At 39.9% G+C, this 20,763-nt stretch overlaps 1 protein-coding gene and 1 long non-coding RNA gene across 2 annotated transcripts in view; one reads left to right on the top strand and one right to left on the bottom strand.

The window, feature by feature from the left end:
* LOC102982487 (uncharacterized) overlaps positions 1-14,582 on the top strand; it is a 103,876-nt gene extending 89,294 nt beyond the window's left edge. Inside the window, exons 3-4 of the long non-coding RNA XR_003680982.2 lie at positions 12,191-12,396; positions 13,211-14,582. This is a non-coding gene — a long non-coding RNA (uncharacterized lncRNA). The remainder of the gene's footprint in view (positions 1-12,190; positions 12,397-13,210) is intronic.
* A 1,805-nt stretch (positions 14,583-16,387) lies between these two features.
* The window catches only part of ADGRV1 (adhesion G protein-coupled receptor V1), a 552,025-nt gene continuing 547,649 nt past the window's right edge, over positions 16,388-20,763 (bottom strand). Inside the window, exon 91 of the mRNA XM_024125341.3 lies at positions 16,388-16,847. Coding sequence (XP_023981109.1) covers positions 16,729-16,847 — 119 coding nt within the window. The 3' untranslated portion in view covers positions 16,388-16,728. The remainder of the gene's footprint in view (positions 16,848-20,763) is intronic.

Here is a 20,763-nt window from a genome sequence, read left to right as displayed (position 1 = left end):
GCACACAGGCCTCTTGGTGGCGGCAGCAGCAACCCTAGCGTCCCACACCCGTCTCTGGTGTCCGCGCCGACAGCCGCGGCTCGCGCCCGTTTCTGGAGCTCCTTTACGCGGTGCGCTTAATCCCCTCTCCTCGCGCCCCAGGAAGCAAAGAGGCAAGAAAAAGTCTCCTGTCTCTTCGGCAGCTCCGCGCCCGTTTCTGGAGCTCCTTTAAGCTCGCGCTTAATCCCCTCTCCTCGCGCACCAGGAAGCAAAGAGGGAAGAAAAGGTCTCTTGCCTCTTTGTCAGCTCCAGACTTCTCCCAGACTCCCTCCCGGCTAGCCGTGGTGCCCTAACCCCTTCAGGCTGTTTTCACTCTGCCAACTCCAGACCTCTCCCTGGGATCCGACTGAAGCCCGAGGCTCAGCTCCCTCGGGCTGGTGAGTGCCGGTCGGCACCGATCCTCTGCGGGAATCTCTCCACTTCGCCCTCCGCACCCAGTTAACTGCGCTCGCCTCCGCGGCTCCGAAGCTTCCCCCCTCCGCCACCCACAGTCTCCGCCCGCGAAGGGGCTTCTAGTGTGTGGAAACCTTTCCTCCTTCACAGCTCCCTCCCACTGGTGTAGGTCCCGTCCCTATTCTTTTGTATCTATTTATTCTTTTTCTTTTGCCCTACCCAGGTACGTGGGGTGTTTCTTGCCTTTTGGGAGGTCCGAGGTCTTCTGCCAGCGTTCAGTGGGTGTTCTATAGGAGCAGTTCCACGTGTAGGTGTATTTCTGATTTATCTGTGAGGAGGAAGGTGATCTCCGCGTCTTCCTCTTCCGCCATCTTCGCTAGTCACCCCGGAAGTGTTTGATTCTTACCTGGAAACTGAAGTACAGTGGTGAGGGTTGGCAGGAAGTAATTTACTGGGATTGTGGGAAGAACAGCTCTGGGTGAGTTAAAATGATAGTGCCAGAGAGGTAAGACAGAGAAGGCAACAGGGTGGCTAGAGTGGTAAGAGGAGAGTGTGCATAAAACATGCCCCAGATAAGGGTTGGTCACCTGAGACGGTGTGATTGTGGAAAGAATTGAGTGGTATAGGCTCTTGGTGTTTACCTAGATACACTCCGTCATGGTGCACAGTTCAGCATATTTCCTGGACCCTCTTATACTCAGTCATGTGACTGAGCTCTGGCCAATGAACTTCTAGTTCTGATCACAGCATATCCCATGAAGATTTCCACTCTCTCTCTCTCTCTTTCCCAGGCCACTCTGCTAAAAATGAAGGATTCTGAGGGTCTGAAAGATGATTCTACCACAAGATAGAAGGAGCTGGGTCTTCTGAGTCGTTTGGAGGGGAGGAATATTGAATTTTGCAAAACAAGAAGTAAACTTAAACCACTGAAAGTTGCTATTTGTTTCTTACAAGAGCTAACATTAATTATCCTGATTAACATAGTATCTCTTTGGTTATGATACTGTCTTTGATATTTGTCACAGTAAGAGAATAAAAGAAAGAATAAAGAAGCCGAAAAATATTACTCAGAGAATATTCAAGGGTAGGGGGGTGGGTTGAAGAGCAGGAGAAAACAGCATTGGGCATGGAGGGCCTCCATAGATAGAAAACATTTTGTGGATGTACTGATCTAATTTTAGAACTGAGCAGGACACCTCTCAATGGACCTCAATTTGTATAAAAGTAGACTGACTTATTTTTGACAACTATAATTAAAAGAATGTCTATTTCATACAACTGTAAATGAAGCACAATCTAGTAAGTTTATTAAAAAATATAAGGTAGGGGGGGGCTTCCCTGGTGGTGCAGTGGTTGAGAGTCCGCCTGCCGATGCGGGGGACACTGGTTTGTGCCCCAGTCCGGGAAGATCCCACATGCCGCGGAGCGGCTGGGCCTGTGAGCCATGGCCGCTGAGCCTGCCCGTCCCGAGCCTGTGCTCCGCAACGGGAGAGGCCGCAACAGTGAGAGGGTCGCCTACGGCAAAAAAAAACAAAAAGGTAGGAAAAAAAATCAAAGAACTATAAAGTTCTTAAATATAAAAAAAAGATTTTTAAAAACAATGCTGAGTTATGCTACATGTATTTCAAAATAGGAGAGGCTGGAAGCTCTGAGCTTGCTGAGTAGAGGGTGCTATGAGGATGGGAACTGTATGAGGAGAAGGTTTGGATTGCATGCAATTAGATATGAAGCATGCTGGGCCTGGGAGTCTAGAGAAAGTGGCAGGAGAGGACCCGTTTTTCCCTTTGCTTTTTAGTACTTAAATACAGTGACTTAAAAGTCAGTTTCTGTGCAGCAAAAGAAATATTTAGTGATCAAATTTGGAACAGTTATTTGAAATTTCCAAACATCTGAAGGGTAAAAAATTAGAGCTAACATTTTCTTTGAAATATAGCACAGTTGTTTTTTTTTTTTTTTTTTTCTGAAAATGTACCTGGAAACTGAAGTACAGTGGTGAGGGTTGGCAGGAAGTAATTTACTGGGATTGTGGGAAGAACAGCTCTGGGTGAGTTAAAATGATAGTGCCAGAGAGGTAAGACAGAGAAGGCAACAGGGTGGCTAGAGTGGTAAGAGGAGAGTGTGCATAAAACATGCCCCAGATAAGGGTTGGTCACCTGAGACGGTGTGATTGTGGAAAGAATTGAGTGGTATAGGCTCTTGGTGTTTACCTAGATACACTCCGTCATGGTGCACAGTTCAGCATATTTCCTGGACCCTCTTATACTCAGTCATGTGACTGAGCTCTGGCCAATGAACTTCTAGTTCTGATCACAGCATATCCCATGAAGATTTCCACTCTCTCTCTCTCTCTTTCCCAGGCCACTCTGCTAAAAATGAAGGATTCTGAGGGTCTGAAAGATGATTCTACCACAAGATAGAAGGAGCTGGGTCTTCTGAGTCGTTTGGAGGGGAGGAATATTGAATTTTGCAAAACAAGAAGTAAACTTAAACCACTGAAAGTTGCTATTTGTTTCTTACAAGAGCTAACATTAATTATCCTGATTAACATAGTATCTCTTTGGTTATGATACTGTCTTTGATATTTGTCACAGTAAGAGAATAAAAGAAAGAATAAAGAAGCCGAAAAATATTACTCAGAGAATATTCAAGGGTAGGGGGGTGGGTTGAAGAGCAGGAGAAAACAGCATTGGGCATGGAGGGCCTCCATAGATAGAAAACATTTTGTGGATGTACTGATCTAATTTTAGAACTGAGCAGGACACCTCTCAATGGACCCCAATTTGTATAAAAGTAGACTGACATATTTTTGACAACTATAATTAAAAGAATGTCTATTTCATACAACTGTAAATGAAGCACAATCTAGTAAGTTTATTAAAAAATATAAGGTAGGGGGGGGCTTCCCTGGTGGTGCAGTGGTTGAGAGTCCGCCTGCCGATGCGGGGGACACTGGTTTGTGCCCCAGTCCGGGAAGATCCCACATGCCGCGGAGCGGCTGGGCCTGTGAGCCATGGCCGCTGAGCCTGCCCGTCCCGAGCCTGTGCTCCGCAACGGGAGAGGCCGCAACAGTGAGAGGGTCGCCTACGGAAAAAAAAAAAAAAAAGGTAGGAAAAAAAATCAAAGAACTATAAAGTTCTTAAATATAAAAAAAAGATTTTTAAAAACAATGCTGAGTTATGCTACATGTATTTCAAAATAGGAGAGGCTGGAAGCTCTGAGCTTGCTGAGTAGAGGGTGCTATGAGGATGGGAACTGTATGAGGAGAAGGTTTGGATTGCATGCAATTAGATATGAAGCATGCTGGGCCTGGGAGTCTAGAGAAAGTGGCAGGAGAGGACCCGTTTTTCCCTTTGCTTTTTAGTACTTAAATACAGTGACTTAAAAGTCAGTTTCTGTGCAGCAAAAGAAATATTTAGTGATCAAATTTGGAACAGTTATTTGAAATTTCCAAACATCTGAAGGGTAAAAAATTAGAGCTAACATTTTCTTTGAAATATAGCACAGTTGTTTTTTTTTTTTTTTTTTTCTGAAACATGTAAGAAATCCAAACATCTGAAATAATACCCCAAATGTTCACTCTTCGGTGAATAACCACCAAATATATGTCATTATCTTTAAAGTATGTTAACATTGTGGCACCCACTGATTGGGATAAAAGCACTCCTTTGTTCTGTCTATAAACTGCCAGTGACAGACCTTTCCTGTGGTTTGGGGCTTCCCTGTTCTTTTCCCCCTTGCTTTCCACACACAAATTCAAGATTTCCTTAGGCTGAGAGGGAAGTCTAAGAGCTTATGAGTAGAGCTCCCCAAGGCTCTAGCGCCCAGGGCTCCAGTGGCCCGAGGCTCATGGTGGTCACTGTGAGTCATTCACTGTGGTCTCCTAATATCATCTACAAAGCAGATTATAAAAGCAGGTAATTTCCTCCAGGAACAGGGTGTTCAAGGTCCTCACCTCAGACTCTAAAAATCTCACCAGCCAGGGGTAGGGGTGGGTGGCAGAGAGAGAAATAGGTAGAGAACAGAAGATTTTTAAGGCAGTGAAAATACTGTGTATGAGTTAATAATGATGGATTCCATCATTATATATTTATCCAAACCCAGAGAATTACAACATCAAGAGTGAACTCTAAGGTAAACTTTGGATATTGGATGATTATGATGTGTCAGCGTAGGTTCCTCGATCCTAACAAAGTACCATTCTGGGGAGTGATGTTGATAATAGGGGAGACTATGCAAGTATCAGGGCAGGAGGTATATGGGAAATCTCTGTCCCTTCCTCTCAATTTTATTGTAAACCTAAAACTGCTTCTAAAAATTGTCTTTAAAAAGATCTCACTAGCTACCATTGTTTCACTAGAAATTGAGCACACACACACAAAAGAGGTGTCTTAAATACCACCTGTGCTAAATTCAGGGCTAAAATAATTTCGAAAAAGCTATATACTTTCTCTGATTTCAAAGATAATACGTATTCTTTGTAGAAAACTTGAAAAATACACAAAAACCAAAGAAAAAATGGAAAATCTCTGAACACTATTAACTTGTTATATATGTATATGTGTGCATTTGTGTGTCTGTGAAGGTGTGTGTAAATATATACTTACATTGTAAATGTAATATATAAATGTATTGTTATATATTTATATACATATAATGAAATATAGTTTTATATTTATATATTTGCATATATGTAGAATTTTACTGTATATAACTTTGTTAGCTATAAACTTCGGTTTGTATTATAAAAGTTGTCTTATTCTTTCATATTTTTTAAAATAAATAAATAAATTTATTTATTTATTTTGGCTGTGTTGGGTCTTCGTTGCGCGGCGGGCTTTCTCTAGTTGCGGTGAGCGGGGGCTACTGTTCGTTGCGGTGCACGGGCTTCTCATTGCAGTGGCTTTTCTTGTTGCAGAGCAAGGGCTCTAGGCGCATGGGCTTCAGTAGTTGTGGTACATGGGCTCCATAGTTGTGGTTCATGGGCTCTAGAACGCAGGGTCAGTAGTTGTGGCGCACGGGCTTAGTTGCTCCGCGTCATGTGGGATCTTCCCGGACCAGGGATCGAACCCGTGTCCCCTGCATTGGCAGGCAGATTCTTAACCACTGTGCCACCAGGGAAGTCCTATTCATTCATATTTTTGAGACACTCTAAAAACATTCTCTCTCAAGTGACTTCACAAGAGCTTTCTTCCTACATTTATTTCACTGTCCATAAAATTTGTACCGTAGAAGGGCACGTATCGTGTGTAAATTTCTAATCTTACCCCTGTTACATTTTTCTTTCAAACAAATGATGGTCTCTCCTTTGAAATGAAGCTTTAGAGTTATTAGAGAAAACTGAACTACAGCTCATCAATGTCATCAAAAGGAAGCTTATAAAATCTTTTATTATGTGTACTTCTTGGCATGCCATGAACATACGTACTGCCAAGGTGGTCATTGTAGAAGCCATATTTTAAAAAGCCTACCTATTTGGGAATGAATTTAATAGTTTGCACCATTGTCTATGATTCTTTTACAGTCCCTGAAGGGTCAATTATTGCCTAAGGGGAATCAGGGTTCTTCCTCTTTTTCCCATAATAAAAATGATAAACGATAAACCATTTTAATGGTTTCCTATTTTATTGGAAACCTTGGCACTGTCAAAATCTATTTATAAAGAATGCTCACATAAGTCACTTGTAAGTATGTGATGACATACTGAGCTTAATTTTTACTTTGCCTTGAAGCAGGCAGAGTGTGAGCAATTCCCCACTCTGCTTCACATTACACAGTTTAGTCCTAAAACAGTAATCAAATATTGTGTATTCCAAAAGCCATACAGGGCCTTGGTTTCTACAGATTGTACCATATGACAACTGTAATCGAGTTGATGAAATGCATGAAATTTATTATATATCCGATTGCCATTTTTCCACTCTGAAGGTCTAAGTCTTCAGCAACCGTGCTTTGGAGAAGGTGTGGATGCAAAGAGAAGTACAAATCACTGAAGTTAAAAGGCTTGTCATCTTTAGAGAGTTTCTAGCTTGTGGTCTCAGTGTTATTTATTGCGATCTAAGTCCTGCAAAGAATGGCTGTTCTCCAAGGACAGCAAAAGCAGTCAAATAGCTTAAATGCTGGAAAGTGAAGGAATCTTTTAATTCCAAATGGACCACCCTGTATTCTAGAGATAATATTTGAGCAAAATACAAAATCCACTGAACTTTGCCTATACACTTCTGTTGATTGGATGAGATAGGAGTATATAATCTCAAGTATGGTACCATGAAACCAAGAAAAGTAAGCAGTTGTATGTGTTTTAATAGAAAATATAAGCTACTCTCTTGTAGAAATGAAGCAGCAGGCTAAATCCAATAGAATTTTAGAAAATTTTGGGCGTTTGCAAAGAGAGCTTTTCAGAGTAATCATTTAGTGAATAATTATGTTTCTAAGCTCACCTTTAAGTAAAATAGGCAGACATTAATCTAGAGTGGTACCATTTTCCAACACAAATCTTTTGTGTTCCAAATTTGTCAAATATTTTATAGTGCTTTTGTCTTTTACTCCTTGACTTAAATAATTGTATTGCAAAATAAATCCAATTTACCTTGTCTTTAAAGCATGTTCAAGTCCTACTTTATTTCTAATAACTGCATCTACTTGTGAGCCTTCAAAAAATAAATTTCTCCACCTGATGGGATTCATTCCTTTTATTGTTTGCTCTATTATGAAAATCCAGTATATGTTCTATACATTTTTCTTTAGTTGTAGAGTATACAATTGGTCATATTTATTTGTATAAGTTCCTTTCAAGTCCAGGAAAGTAATTTCCCTATAGGGTTTCCTAGCTATTAACAAGCAGAGTCTACTAGTCTGAATGTCATAAGGAAACTAACTGATCACTGTTTAAATAAAATAAATCATTCTTAAACTTACTATGAATAATTGTTTGGACTTGCTAATTTGTTAACCCCTAACAACTACTTCAGAGAACCTAAAGGGAGGAGGAGGAGGGAGAGGAGGAGGAAGAAAGGAAGGGAGGAGAAGGGAGGGGAAGGGAGGAGAGTATCACAAAACCTCCTGAGCTGAAGAGAGAGCAAAAAGGTTCATCCCTTCTCGCCTCTTGTCTCTATCTTATATCAAAATAATTCACCCACATACAGAAAAATCTTGCCTGTCTTTGCCAAAAACACAAATTGCATTGAGAACACTTAGAGTTAAGTGTCTTTCTGCCTCATCTATGCTGAAAACATATTTAGTTTGTTGGTGAAAATCCTAGAAGGTAGAAAATACCAACTGCTTTTCATTTCCCTAAAGGCAGTAATGGAGTGGGGGTATTTATTAAACGAGTTTCTAAAAATCCAGTGTGGATTACAAGCCATATTTCAACACTCAGTGGGGAGGATATAGGTGGGAACTGTGAAAGGAAAAAAATTACCTGGTATTTCCAGCTACAAAGTGGAAGTGATGTGAGGTGAGAACATGCTGACCGGATGTGAGGTGAGAACATGCTGACCGTTTTGGTCCTTTACTTGTTCGACCACGATCAGCACACAACAGTGGGCCTTTCTGGCTCTCAAATATCCCCAAGCACCTGAGGCACAAATGCAGGTGCCTGCATCGGGGCAGCTGAGGTTGGGAGGGGAGAGATTCTCGTTCTGGGCTGCAGATCTCCAACCTCAATCTGTTCTCTGGGGACAGAAGACCTTCCTTGCTGTGAAGAAGTTAGTGTGACTGAATACTGTAACAGTGCCTCTAATGCAGTGGCTAATCCAATCTAAGGGTCAACATCTCTGTGTTAAGGAGTAACTGCAACATTTTAGAGCTGCTATCAGCCTTAAACAAACCCTGAGATAAGATAAAAACACAAAGAGAAACATTTTCTATTGCTCCGTTCTCCCTGTCTGGCTGTCTAGCCTCTAATGCATGCTTTTGTACCTGAGCCTACAGCTCATCTCCAGCAGTTGAATCATGATCAGGTGGTGACTTAGGCTCTCAGGAGAACTGGCTGAACATCACACATCTCCATTTTTTGTCTTTTTTCTCTTTTCCTTTTGATGAGCAAGCAGGTGCACTTCATCTTAATATAAGCTAAACTTTTATCAGAATCCTTTTTTTTTTTGCTTTTTTAAAAAATTGAAGTCTAGTTGATTTCCAGTGCTGTGCCAATCTCTGCTGTACAGCAAAGTGACTCAGTTATACACGTAGAGACATTCTTTTTTCATATTCTTTTCCATTGACTATAGTTCCCTTGCTATACATTAGGACCTTGTTTATCCATCAGAATCCTTATTTATAATCAAACTTTCTCACATGGAGTGAAAAACGTGATATACTTTACTCTTCTTCTTTTACTCTTACTTTACTCTTTCAATATGATTTTATTTATTTATTTATTTTAATGTTTGGGTTTTTAAAAATAAATTTATTTATTTTTGGCTGCGTTGGGTCTTCATTGCAGTGCGTGGGCTTCTCATTGCTGTGGCTTCTCTTGTTGCGGAGCACGGGCTCTAGGTGCGCAGCCTTCAGTAGTTGTGGCGCACAGGCTTAGTTGCTCCATGGCATGTGGGATCTTCCCAGACCAGGGCTTGAACCCGTGTCCCCTGCATTGGCAGGTGGATTCTTAACCACTGCGCGACCAGGGAAGTCCAAAATACATGATTTTAGTATAAAATTTAAGAAATTGTTTCTCATATAAAATAAGTGTGCCAGTATGAGGAAAAGGGGAAACGGTAAATAGGAAGACAAAGGGTAAAGATCCAAAACCTTCTTTACTATGTGAGCAGTCTTACAAGCTAAGACAAAAAGGGAGATTTTGTAGAATTACACAAATGTTTTTTCTCTCTTTCAAAATATTTTATACAGTTCTAGTTTATAGAGTTTTAAAATACTTGGACCAAAGATAAATTCAAATAAAATCTGTTCATCTTTCTGTTCATCCTTCCAATCTGGCAATTCTGTTATATAGTCTATAGCATCTACACAGGCAAATTGTGATTTTTGAGCAATTTATCAACTATTTTTGGCTGACTTTAAAATGTTTATTTAAAAAATTAGTTGCTTTCTTCAAACATATTTTTGTCCTTTGCCAGAAAGAAAGTCTACTTTCCACAGATCAGTCTTTATCTTGGATAATGACACGAAACAATGACTTTTGACTCATAATCTTTCGGGTTGTCTTGAGAAATCACGAAGTGGTTGAATATAGGAAGGTCTTGACTCTTATCCATAATTAGTTCCTAACAGCATGGGGTAAAGGCATGCTCAGTTATGAAGATGATAGTGTGTTCTTCTGAACCTTAGACACTAACAATTAATCTGGTAGACATTGACTTCTTAGCTTCAGAGTGCAATTAGTCTTATTCCCTTGGCTCACTAAGATTAGAAATTATATGTTATCTAGGTTTGAGTGTTACAATGCAGACTGTTATTTCAAATATATTTAGTACGGGCATAATGAATCAACCATGAAATGACACATATACTTCTTTGACTTCCTTCTGTGGAACCAATTAAGTATGAGAAAGATTGTAGATTATAACCCTTTGGTTACAAAATATTCATGCATATGTAATTTCCCACACAAAGCCCTTATGACTAACAGGTCATGGAATAACAATGAGATATGAAGAGTAAACATCACCTCTTGTTGTCTATTTACTTTTGGTTTGGCCTCCTTCTTGCCTAGTAAGCCTTAAAAAAACTATCCTAGTTTGAAACTTGTTATATAGACTACTGCCAAAATGAAAATGACAAGTTTTTCATAGTCTTCAGTGGTTTTCAAGACTCCTTGGATGTCTAGGAAGCAGAATGAATTACATATATATAATTCAACAAATTATAGCTTTGGAAATGAAAGCTGTTGGTAATGGGAAGATGATATGGCATCTGATTTGTGCAATAACTGCCATTCATTTGGATTCTTAAAGGCAAAACATCTGTAACTAAAACTATAAAAGATCAAGAAAAATTATTCTCTAATTAGCTATCCAAATAGGATAATTATTTTTCAGTTGAACAAGTATTTATTGGTCATCAGTTTTGTTCCAGGCATTGTGCTAGGTGCTCAGGATACCAAAACGAGTAAGACATAGTTCCTGCTCTTTAGGAGCTTACAGGCAAATGTGGGTTTCTCTTTTGGGGTTCTGCAGATGTCATTAGTGGTTCTGTGAGAGTTTAACTAGGAGTTCCAGAAGAGACTGGAAAACATTTAAAAAATTGTTTGAACTTCCTTCTCCATGCAATGTTAACACTTGCAGTGAAGAATAGTGATCAAGCAGTCCTGTTAACAATTTAAAAAATTGTTTATTTTATTGTGGTAAGAACACTGAACATGAGGTCTACCCTTCTTACAAAACTTTAAATGTACAATACAGTGTTGTTGCCTATAGGTACAATATTGAAGAACAGATCTCTAGAGCTTATTCATCTTGCCTAACTGAAGCTTTATGTCTGTTGACTAGTAACTCCCCATTTCTCCCTGCCCTCAGCCCCAGGCAACAACCATTCCACACTTTGATTCTATGAATTTAACTATTTTAGATACCTTATAAATGGAATCATACAGTATTTGTTTTTCTGTCTCCGTCTTGTTTCACCCATCAAGAAAGTGAAAAGGCAACCAGTGGAATGGGAGAAAATATTTACAGACCACATATCTGATAAGAAATTAATCTTTAAAATATAAGGAACTTCTACAACTCAATAGCAAAAAAACTAATAACCTAATTTAAAAATGGGCTAGGATGTAAAAAGATGTTTCTCCAAAGAAGATATACAAATGGCCAACAGGTATATGCAAAAATGCGCAATGTCACTACTCATAAGGAAAATGCAAATCAAGACCACAATGAAAAATTACCTCACACCTGTCAGGATGGCTAATACCAAAAAAACAAAACACAAGTATTGGTGAGGATGTGGAATGCACTGCTAATGGGAATGCAAAATAGCACAGCTGCTGTGGAAAATAGTATGGAGGTTCCTCAAAAAAATGAAAAATGATCCAACAATCTCACTTCTGGGCATTTATGAAAAAGGGCTGAAATCAGTATCTTGAAGACACTGCACTCCCATCGTCATTGCAGCATTATCCACAATAGCCAAGACATGGAAACAACCCAAATATCCAACAGATGAACAGATAGAGAACATGCGGTGTACACATACAATGAAATACCATTCAGTCTTAAAAGAAGAAGGAAATTCTGCAATGATTTTGATGAATGTACAGACTAAGGATATATACTGTGGAGGAGGATGATGGACAGTGTCACATACTTCATGAATCAGCTTTTCAAAGTATCTTTTTATCGTGTATTGTAAACTGTAATGGAAATTATCTTGATTTTCCTTGCTTTTCTTGCTTTGAATTCCCAGAATTCTTTTATTCTTTTTTCAATCTCTCTTTCTTTTCCTCCTTTCCCTCCCTCCCTTCCTTTTCTTTCTCTGTTTCTCTCTCTCACGAGCATACACCCTTACCTTTGAAATAAATATAATCAAATAAGTGATGTTGAAATGATTTGCATTGTCTCTTCCCTTCATTCTTGTTACAAAACAAATGGTATTAATACATTCTTAAATTTTTAAAAAATATCAAATTTGTGATTTTGCTCAGACTCCTAAAGGCTAATCACAGGGAAAAACATAGTTTACCCTGCTTAAGTTGGAATCCTTTTATCTGTTAGAAAACAGTGAGTACTTATCTTTTCTCACAGGACTAACATACCATTTCATGCCCTGTGAATGCTAACAATTTCCTTGATCTGTGTCTTTCTAGGGACTTTGCTAACCTTGGCGCTCACAGCACTGCCTAAGCTGTTGGGCCCCATTGCTGAGTCCCTGGCAGGGGCAGGCTGGGAACTGAACTGAAGCATCCCATAATGCTCCCAAGGACCATGGCAACAGTGTTTGATAACTGCATCCCATTGTCACAGATGATGGGAAACCAAGTTATTCTCCATTTGCTTCTTTTCCTGAAACCATGTAAGTTACTTAAGTAAAAGATGTTTATTAACCATAACTGTTAAACTCTTTTATCTCCAGTGCAGTAATTTTTAATTAAGAGGGTTGCCAAACTTGTCAGGGTGATTTCAATAGTTACAGACCACAATAGAAGTAAAGTTTCTTCCCCCTCAGGGCTATTATTTCTTAAAAATACTGTGTATGTATTCATTGTATGTGCTAGCTAGTATGTGTTATAGTTTAATAAAGCATCTGGGGCTTTCTAAATTTTTGCAAAGGTGAGTTTGGTTTTCTATTATGATGTTGAAATTATTTTTATGAGTGAAAAGTTTAGGGAGGTAAGATGTATTGAATAACAACATCAATGTACCAACTAAATCTTACCAATATGAATATCACTCACCTTTATTTCACTAGTTAGTCAATTAGACTAAAAGAGATTCAAGATAATGGAAGAGTTCCGAGCCTCAGTCACTTGGTCCATTCTTTTTTTTTTTTTTTTTTTTTTTTTGCGATACGCGGGCCTCTCACTGTTGCTGTGCTCCGGACGCGCAGGCTCAGCGGCCATGGCTCACGGGCCCAGCCGCTCGGCGGCATGTGGGATCTTTCCGGACCGCGGCACGAACCCGTGTCCTCTGCATTGGCAGGCGGACTCTCAACCACTGCGCAACCAGGGAAGCCCGGTCCATTCTTTAAATATGTTACTTATAGGCAATGTGGTCCTTTGACTTACATCCTGCTAGCGCAGTACTGGGGAACTGGGTCCATGCCATTAACAACTAAAAACCACATGAAACACAGGATTTCCCATGTTGCTTTCTCTGTTTCTATCAAGGTCAGGCTGTCTAGAGGAGATCCACTCTGCCACCCAGCTGCTTTGAAAACTCAACATTACCTACCGATCTGATTGACACCTACCCTCAAACAGATCTACCCAGAGTACTTAAGGCTAAACTCAAGGCGGATCTTAAGTGCTGGTAAACACAAGGCTAAGTTGTTTGGGAGCTATATTCCTGAATGGCATTTTCTTTTTCCAGCCATACCCGCATTGCGTATTTAAACTTCTCTAGTCAGATTTAGGAACCATGGAAAGTATTAATTAAACCCTAAAACACCTCAAGAGATTGAAAGCCAACACAAAGATACAGTTCCAGGGTGAAATTCGTTCTGTGTTTTGCTTACTAAGATTTTCATTTGCCTAGTCTCCCGTCTTGGTTGGAATTCTGTGGGCTCTACTGGCTGCTCCATACCTCAACTGCATACCTGTCTGCACTTGCATCCAAATTAGGAAAATCCTTCTTTTTTGCCTTAACATTCTAAAAAAAAAAAAAGAGAGAAAAAAACTAAAGCAACAAGAAAAACAAATTTTAAATAATTACAAAAATGCAGAAGCAGAGACATTTCCCAAAGAAATGTTAGGTATCTACTGACAGAGGGAAGGAAATGTCAAGGAGATGGGATGAATACACAATTTCTGTCTGAGGGTGATGAAAGTGTTTTGGAAATAGAGGTAATGATTATACAACATTGTGAGTATAATTAATATCACTGAATTTAAAAACTACATTTAAAGATGGCTAAAATGACATATTTGGTGTTACACATATTTTACAACAATTAAAAAAACCCCAATATGAGAACCTACTGTATAGCACAGGGAACACTACTTAATGCTCTGTGGTGACCTAAATGGGAAGGAAATTCTAAAAAAGAGGGGATATATGTATACGTATAACTCATTCACTTTGCTGTACAGCAGACACTAATACAACATTGTAAAGCAACTATACTCCAATAAAAATTAATTGTAAAAACCCCCAATAATGAAATATAATCAAATACTACTGAATTGCACATTTTAAATGGGTGAGTTGTATTGAATGTGAATTCTATCTTAATAAAGCTATTTAAAAAATGTCATGGACGGGAATAAAACACAGACCTACTAGAGCATGGACTTGAGGACATGGGGAGGGCGAAGGGTAAGCTGTGACGAAGTGAGAGAGTGGCAGGGACATATATGCACTACCAAATGTAAATCAGATAGCTAGTGGGAAGCTGCCGCATAGCACAGGGAGATCACCCCTGTGCTTTGTGACCACCGAGAGGGGTGGGATAAGGAGGGTGGGAGGGAGGGAGACGCAAGAGGGAAGAGATATGGGAACATATGTATATGTATAACTGATTCACTTTGTTGTAAAGGAGAAACTAACACACTATTGTAAAACAGTTATACTCCAATAAAGATGTTAAAAAAAAAAAAAAAAGTCATGGAGAAAGGGAGCATAAAACCTCCTGAAAAAGAAAGATCACAAAATGTTATAGTTCTAGTCTTCGAGTTTTCATTTTTAAGACTTTGATTTGATCTGCTTCCTCCTACCTGGTACTATCCTTCCCTGGCTGATGTCCCATCTCACTCTACGTTGAGAGGAAACCGGATGGCAAAATATTGCTGCTGTTGGAATATGAAGCTTATTTGTTTTAGCACTGCGGCTTCTAGAAATCTTGCCCTTTCCTTCTAATGTTTAAAGAATCATGCTGATCAGTGGCAGGAGTTTCTTTTGATTCTTTATCAAGATGGCGTTTTGGATAACAATAGAAATTCAGTAAGCTGAAGTAAGAAAGGTGTCTGTGATTGGTCATGTTTTTGGCCAGATTTTCCCAAATTCTGACAACACGTAGAAATGAAAATAGCTATTGACAATTGTCTTTGTTAGAGAATTCATTACGGTATAGTTATAATCCATTTAGGAACTTAAAAAATGCTGATAATAATGTTACCTTAAGTGACAAATAGGAATCGAGTTATCTGCAAAAAAAATGTTATAGTAATTATGACTCATGGATTCCATACCATGAAATCTCACATTTCTGTAATCATTATCTAAGCCTCAAATTCATTAAAACCTATTAATAATTTTAAAATGCTTATTACCAATTTCAAAATTTTCATGTTAAATTTTAATTTTATAACCAATTCCATCAATTGCTTCTTATTTTGGAAGAGACTACAGTACAATGCTGTAGGTTGAGAGAGATACTAACTTATTTGTCATGTAACGTAAATTCAATCTTATTAGCACCATTACTAAACTTCTAAAAAGGATTATAACTCTGCCAATGATGCTGCCTTTGTCTTTTAGGCTGCTTGATTTTGTTGTGCAGCTTTTGCTTCCTACCTAAAAAGTCACTGATCAAAACTTAATATACGAGGAGATGGAAGTAGGGGAGGACCAACAGGAAGAAGAAGGGAGAGTCATTTTATAATTCATCAAGATCAGTAATGCCACCTCAGGTTTTATAAAAAATAAAGCCATGCTTCATAGTGATGATAGAACACTTGGGTGTTTTAATTATGGTATTAAGTGAAATGATTAACAGAACAAGATTTTCCCTTAGGCAGATTATTTTTCAATTTTTAAATTTTTTCTTGAAATGACTACTGATTTTCCCCCAAATACTTAAGAATTCAAAAATAAAAGGTCAAAAAGGCTTTCTTAGAACAAACTTGTTCTGTTCTTAATGATTCCTCTGGAACCATAGTCAATGAAATCATCTTGAACATAATAGGGTTTGTTCTAGGACAGACTTGCTGATTTCTCATTCCAAGACAAAGACTGAAAAATCCAAACCAAGAAATATTTCTCCCAAACAAACTCTGCACTGTTTGGATGATTCTCTTCTTAGCTGTACTAAAATGCTTGATGGAGTTATTTTTAACTGGGAACAGAACATTCATTCTGGAAAATGTTCAGATCCCTAATTTTGTAATGAGCAGAAATACATACTTTTGATGAAAGACTATGTAAACTACAGTACTCCGTCGACACTCAGGTGCAAAATCAACAGACAATACATTTTATGGTTTTTAGGAATGAAGGTGAAATCTTAAATCTGGATCACCCGTATCAATGCGGAAAGAAACGGGGTGCTGGACATCATCTAGATAGAGTTTGTTTCTTTGCTCAGGCACACTATTTCCTCATAAATAATGAGCCTGGGTCATGCCAAATGGATTCTATGGTTTTTATTGATTGTTATTACTTTTATTAAACAATGTTAGCCACGTAGCATCATTAAAAAACAACTAATACTCTTGGAATATGTACATTCTATTAACTGATATGTCAATCCTATTAACTGATACAAATCAATCCAGTCTTTCATTATAGCAGTTAATTTTCAGGTTGCACAAAGATAAGTAATTTATATTCCAAACACAACAATCACCTCTGGGTTAGTCATCCAGTACAATTCACAGAGTCCTATTATACGGCTGCATGTACTTAGAAAGTTTTAGCATAGAGCCAATACAAACAGGGAAGTACCCTCATTCTAATGGTTACTGAGGTGCTAGAGGTGGGTGTCGGCGATGGGGATCCTTCTGAGTTCTACGATCTGGGAGTCAGTCAAGGTGCCTCCCTCCTGGCTGCCTTGACCAGATTCATTATCACTGACACTGAGACCAGCACCTGCAATAGAAAAAGAATAAACACAAAACTCCCAACTATTAGACCAGCAAATTAATGGTCAAGTTACAGTAAGTCAACACACGTTTATTTCTATTATATTAGTAAAAAGTGAGCTATACATTTAGAATAAATATTATTAATACCTAGCAATTATAAAACTGTATTTTTAATTCCTTTTGGTAGTTTTTATAAGTACAAATTAATTTCTAAAGACACGAATTTGGCTTCTCAATCTTTTTTTCTGTTTCTACATGTTTGACAGGTATAACTTATTCCAAAGAACAGCATTTCTTAATTGGGGGCTTACTAAAATAAAAAAGATCAGGCAGGTTATTAGAATTTTTCAGCAGGGGGGTAGGATTTGCTGTTAGAAAACGTATAACCTCCAACCCTACATGTACCGAACCTAGTAGGTCCTTCAGCTGAGACTCAGTGCGGCAGGGATCCAAGAAGAAAACTGTGCATTGACAACACCTGGTATCATATCAGTGCCCAGAAGACACTGGCTCTCAATGACTCAGATCTGCTCCCAAGATAAAAATAATTATGTAACACAGTGCCAAAACAGATCCGCACAAGAATCCCACAAAGCTAGCTGTTAACTGGAGATAGCGCCTGGAATCTCTGTTTTAAGGACGCTCCACTGTTTACTACTTTTTTCACAACTCAGAATAATTCGGAAAACTTGACACTATGTTAGACTAACACCTTGTTGTTTTCTTCTGTAATGTGCAGAGGAACACATAAACACATACACACTCTCTCTCTCTCTCTCTCTCTCTCATGCGGAGATGTCCCCGTACCCAACGTCCCGTCCAGTCACGGCATGGCCTGGTGGCCTCTGAACTAGAGAGGAAACATGTTTGCTGCCCCCCTACACACACACACACACACACACACACACACACACACACACAGAGACTAGGGATGTGGTCACAGGGTGTGCTGTTGGCTGAATCACCAGAGATTACAGTTCCCAGCCCCACCCCCTCTGCTGGGCACAAGACTGCAAACAAGAAGGGAAGTGAAAAACCAGTTGCCTGGGCAGCTGAGACTTCCCTATCTGTCTGAGGTGTAGGAAAGGCAATTCTGCAGTTAGTAGCTATGGGAAGATAGTGGATTAGCTTCTTCTTAACCTATTCGGAGATGGAAGCAGGAGCCCACTGATGACCTCTTTCTAGCCAAACCCTCCGTCTTTTGGGTCTCTGTCCTTCCCACCCTCTCTCTGTTAAAGGCTGCTGTTGAAACCCCACTTCCTGGCTTTGTTTCTCTGACACCACACTGGCCCATCTCATCCACTCATCCACTGACCTGTTGACTCTTTCTTTCTTTCCTTTTTAAAATAAATTTATTTATTTATTTTTGGTTGCGTTGGGTCTTCGTTGCTGCGCACAGGCTTCCTCTAGTTGCGGCGAGCGGGGGCTACTCTTCCTTGTGGTGCGCGGGCTTCTCATTGCGGTGGCTTTTCTTGTTGCGGAGCACGGGCTCTAGGCGTGTGGGCTTCAGTAGTTGTGGCACGTGGGCTCAGTAGTTGTGGCTTGCGGGTTCTAGAGCGCAGGCTCAGTAGTTGTGGCGCACTGGTTTAGCTGCTCCGCAGCATGTGGGATCTTCGCGGACCAGGGCTCGAACCCGTGTCCCCTACATTGGCAGGTGGATTCTTAACCACTGCGCCACCAGGGAAGTCCCCTGTTGACCCTTTCCAAAGCTATTCTGCTTTCTTTTGCATCTCCTCCTGCTGTCTGACCTCTGGAGGGCTTGTCTTCAGCCCAGCTTCAAGGCACGATCCACCTGATTCTTGCCTGCTCTCTAGCCTAATGTCTCACTAGAGCTGCTGGTCACTCCCTTTCCCCACCGTGTTATTATTCAAGCATTTCTGCCTAGGATGCTCTTTCCCTGCCCCCTCAATGCTTTAGCTTGGCTGCTTCCACTCTTCCTATAAATATCAACTCAGGTAGTATCCCCTCTGCTACCCATGGAAACATGATGATTCTCTTTTAAAATTTCAGATTCTCCCATTAGATTATGTCTCTTAGCTAATAGGACAGTGCCCAGCACACTGTGAGTGTTCAGTAAATGTTTGCTCAATGTATTAAAAAATTATGCTCTGCATCCTAGTTCTTGAAAATTCCTCTTCCATTTTTATTGCCTGTTCTGTTCCTCTGATCCATTCTGCATTCCACTGCCCTCTCAAGAACAAACATTAGTTCCTATTGTCAACTGCATCAGCCTGGAACCCTCTGCCTTGCCTTTCAAGATACTCCTAACTCCGCTGGACCTCACCAGATAGACATATTCCAACTTTTGCCCATTGGAGAGCTTTCTCAAAGTGATTTCTCTTGACTGGTCCTGCAGTGCCATGTAAATCCAGCCTGAGCGTCTTCCTACCTATCTGTCAAGGCCCATTTCCACACCCTTTCACAAATACTTCTTTCACTATTCCTTCAAGCAGGGAGCTGGAGGATGCAATGTTTGAAAAGAAAAGTCCTAGTTTATACCTGAAAAAATGATTAATCACATCCCTTTTACTCTCTTGAATTGTCCTGGTATGGATGATAAATTGTAGGATACCTCTGTATATAATGTACATGGAAGTCATGAAGCAAAACGTGACAAACACCCGTGAACTCTTTCCTCAAGTTAAGAACTAGCATATTAGCAATGACAATGTATATTCAAAAATTTAGTTAGTTGTCATGATTTAAAAATGAATACATTTAACATAAAACATCAGATTTGGGGTTTCTCTTTAAATAGCAGAAGACAAGGCAACACTGGGCCTGTATTTCTGGATTATAAAAAACAACAACAACCAAAACATGGACCAGGTACTACCTTCTGGTATGCCGCTGTTTTTATCAGCCCTCTTGAATCAGTTATGGTGTTTGACTGACCCTACCTGTGAGTAACATTTGAGTTTGCCACACTGCCTTTGAAGGACAAAGGGCCCATGTTTCTCTGCCAGGGAAGCAGAGGAACTGTCCGACTTAGAAGAACCTCCAAGTGGATCAGTGACACATTGCCATTTTATGAAGAGAAGGTGACTGAGGCCCTGAGGCCTAGAGCAGCTTGATCTCGGTGAGTTAACAGAGTTGCCCAATATGGGGTCAACTACAGAGAAACAGAGAGGACCCCAGCATTAGCACCAGGGAAGAGTGGGGCTTAATGAACAAACGAGCACCAACTCCCTCTGATTTCAAGGTTGGCCTGCTCTAAATGCCACTAGGAATGCATAAGCATCTGCCCAGCATGGGGACAAAGCACACTAGAAGTTCTGAACTAAGAGCCTGCTGAGCAGACTGTGAGGGACGAAGCACACTGGGCTGGAAGGTTCAACGTGGGGTGCAGCTTTACAAGCGACTGGGTGTCACCAGCTTGTTCAGTAGCCCAGAGCCCTGGAAGATGTCAGCAAGCTCTAGATACAGCCTCCCCCGAGTCACCACATCTGTATGATCCATTTATCCTCCTTTTCAATTTCCTCCCAGTTGACATAAATGCACAACACCCAAATCCTAATCCCTTGCCGAGACTCAGAAAGGACACATTCTACACACAAGTGTAACACGGCAGAACTGGGAACACAGCCCAGGTTTCTTGTCTCTTTGTAATTCATTCAATGGTCTAGGAAGGTATTTGGCAGTAAGTATCCTGATTTTCTGAAAGGTATTTTCATGCTTTAATTTTAAGCCCAAAATTCACGAAAAATCCAGCAACTGTGATAACAGTTAACTCTCCCCCTTGGTAGACTGAACGGGCAATGTCAAAGGAACTACAAGTAATAATTCACATTCATCTAGAGTCTCTCCTTTCCTCAACATTTCAACATGCTTTAGTTAGGAAAGCATGATGATTAGTCCTGTTTTACAGACATAGGAACTGAATGCGGTTCAGAGGTGTTCACTGAGTTGCCCACGTCACA

Source organism: Physeter macrocephalus, chromosome 8 (assembly GCF_002837175.3).
Source record: "Physeter macrocephalus isolate SW-GA chromosome 8, ASM283717v5, whole genome shotgun sequence".
NCBI lineage: Eukaryota > Metazoa > Chordata > Mammalia > Artiodactyla > Physeteridae > Physeter > Physeter macrocephalus.
Note: the sequence above shows the minus strand (reverse complement) of the source record. Positions and strands in the feature narration are given on the sequence as shown.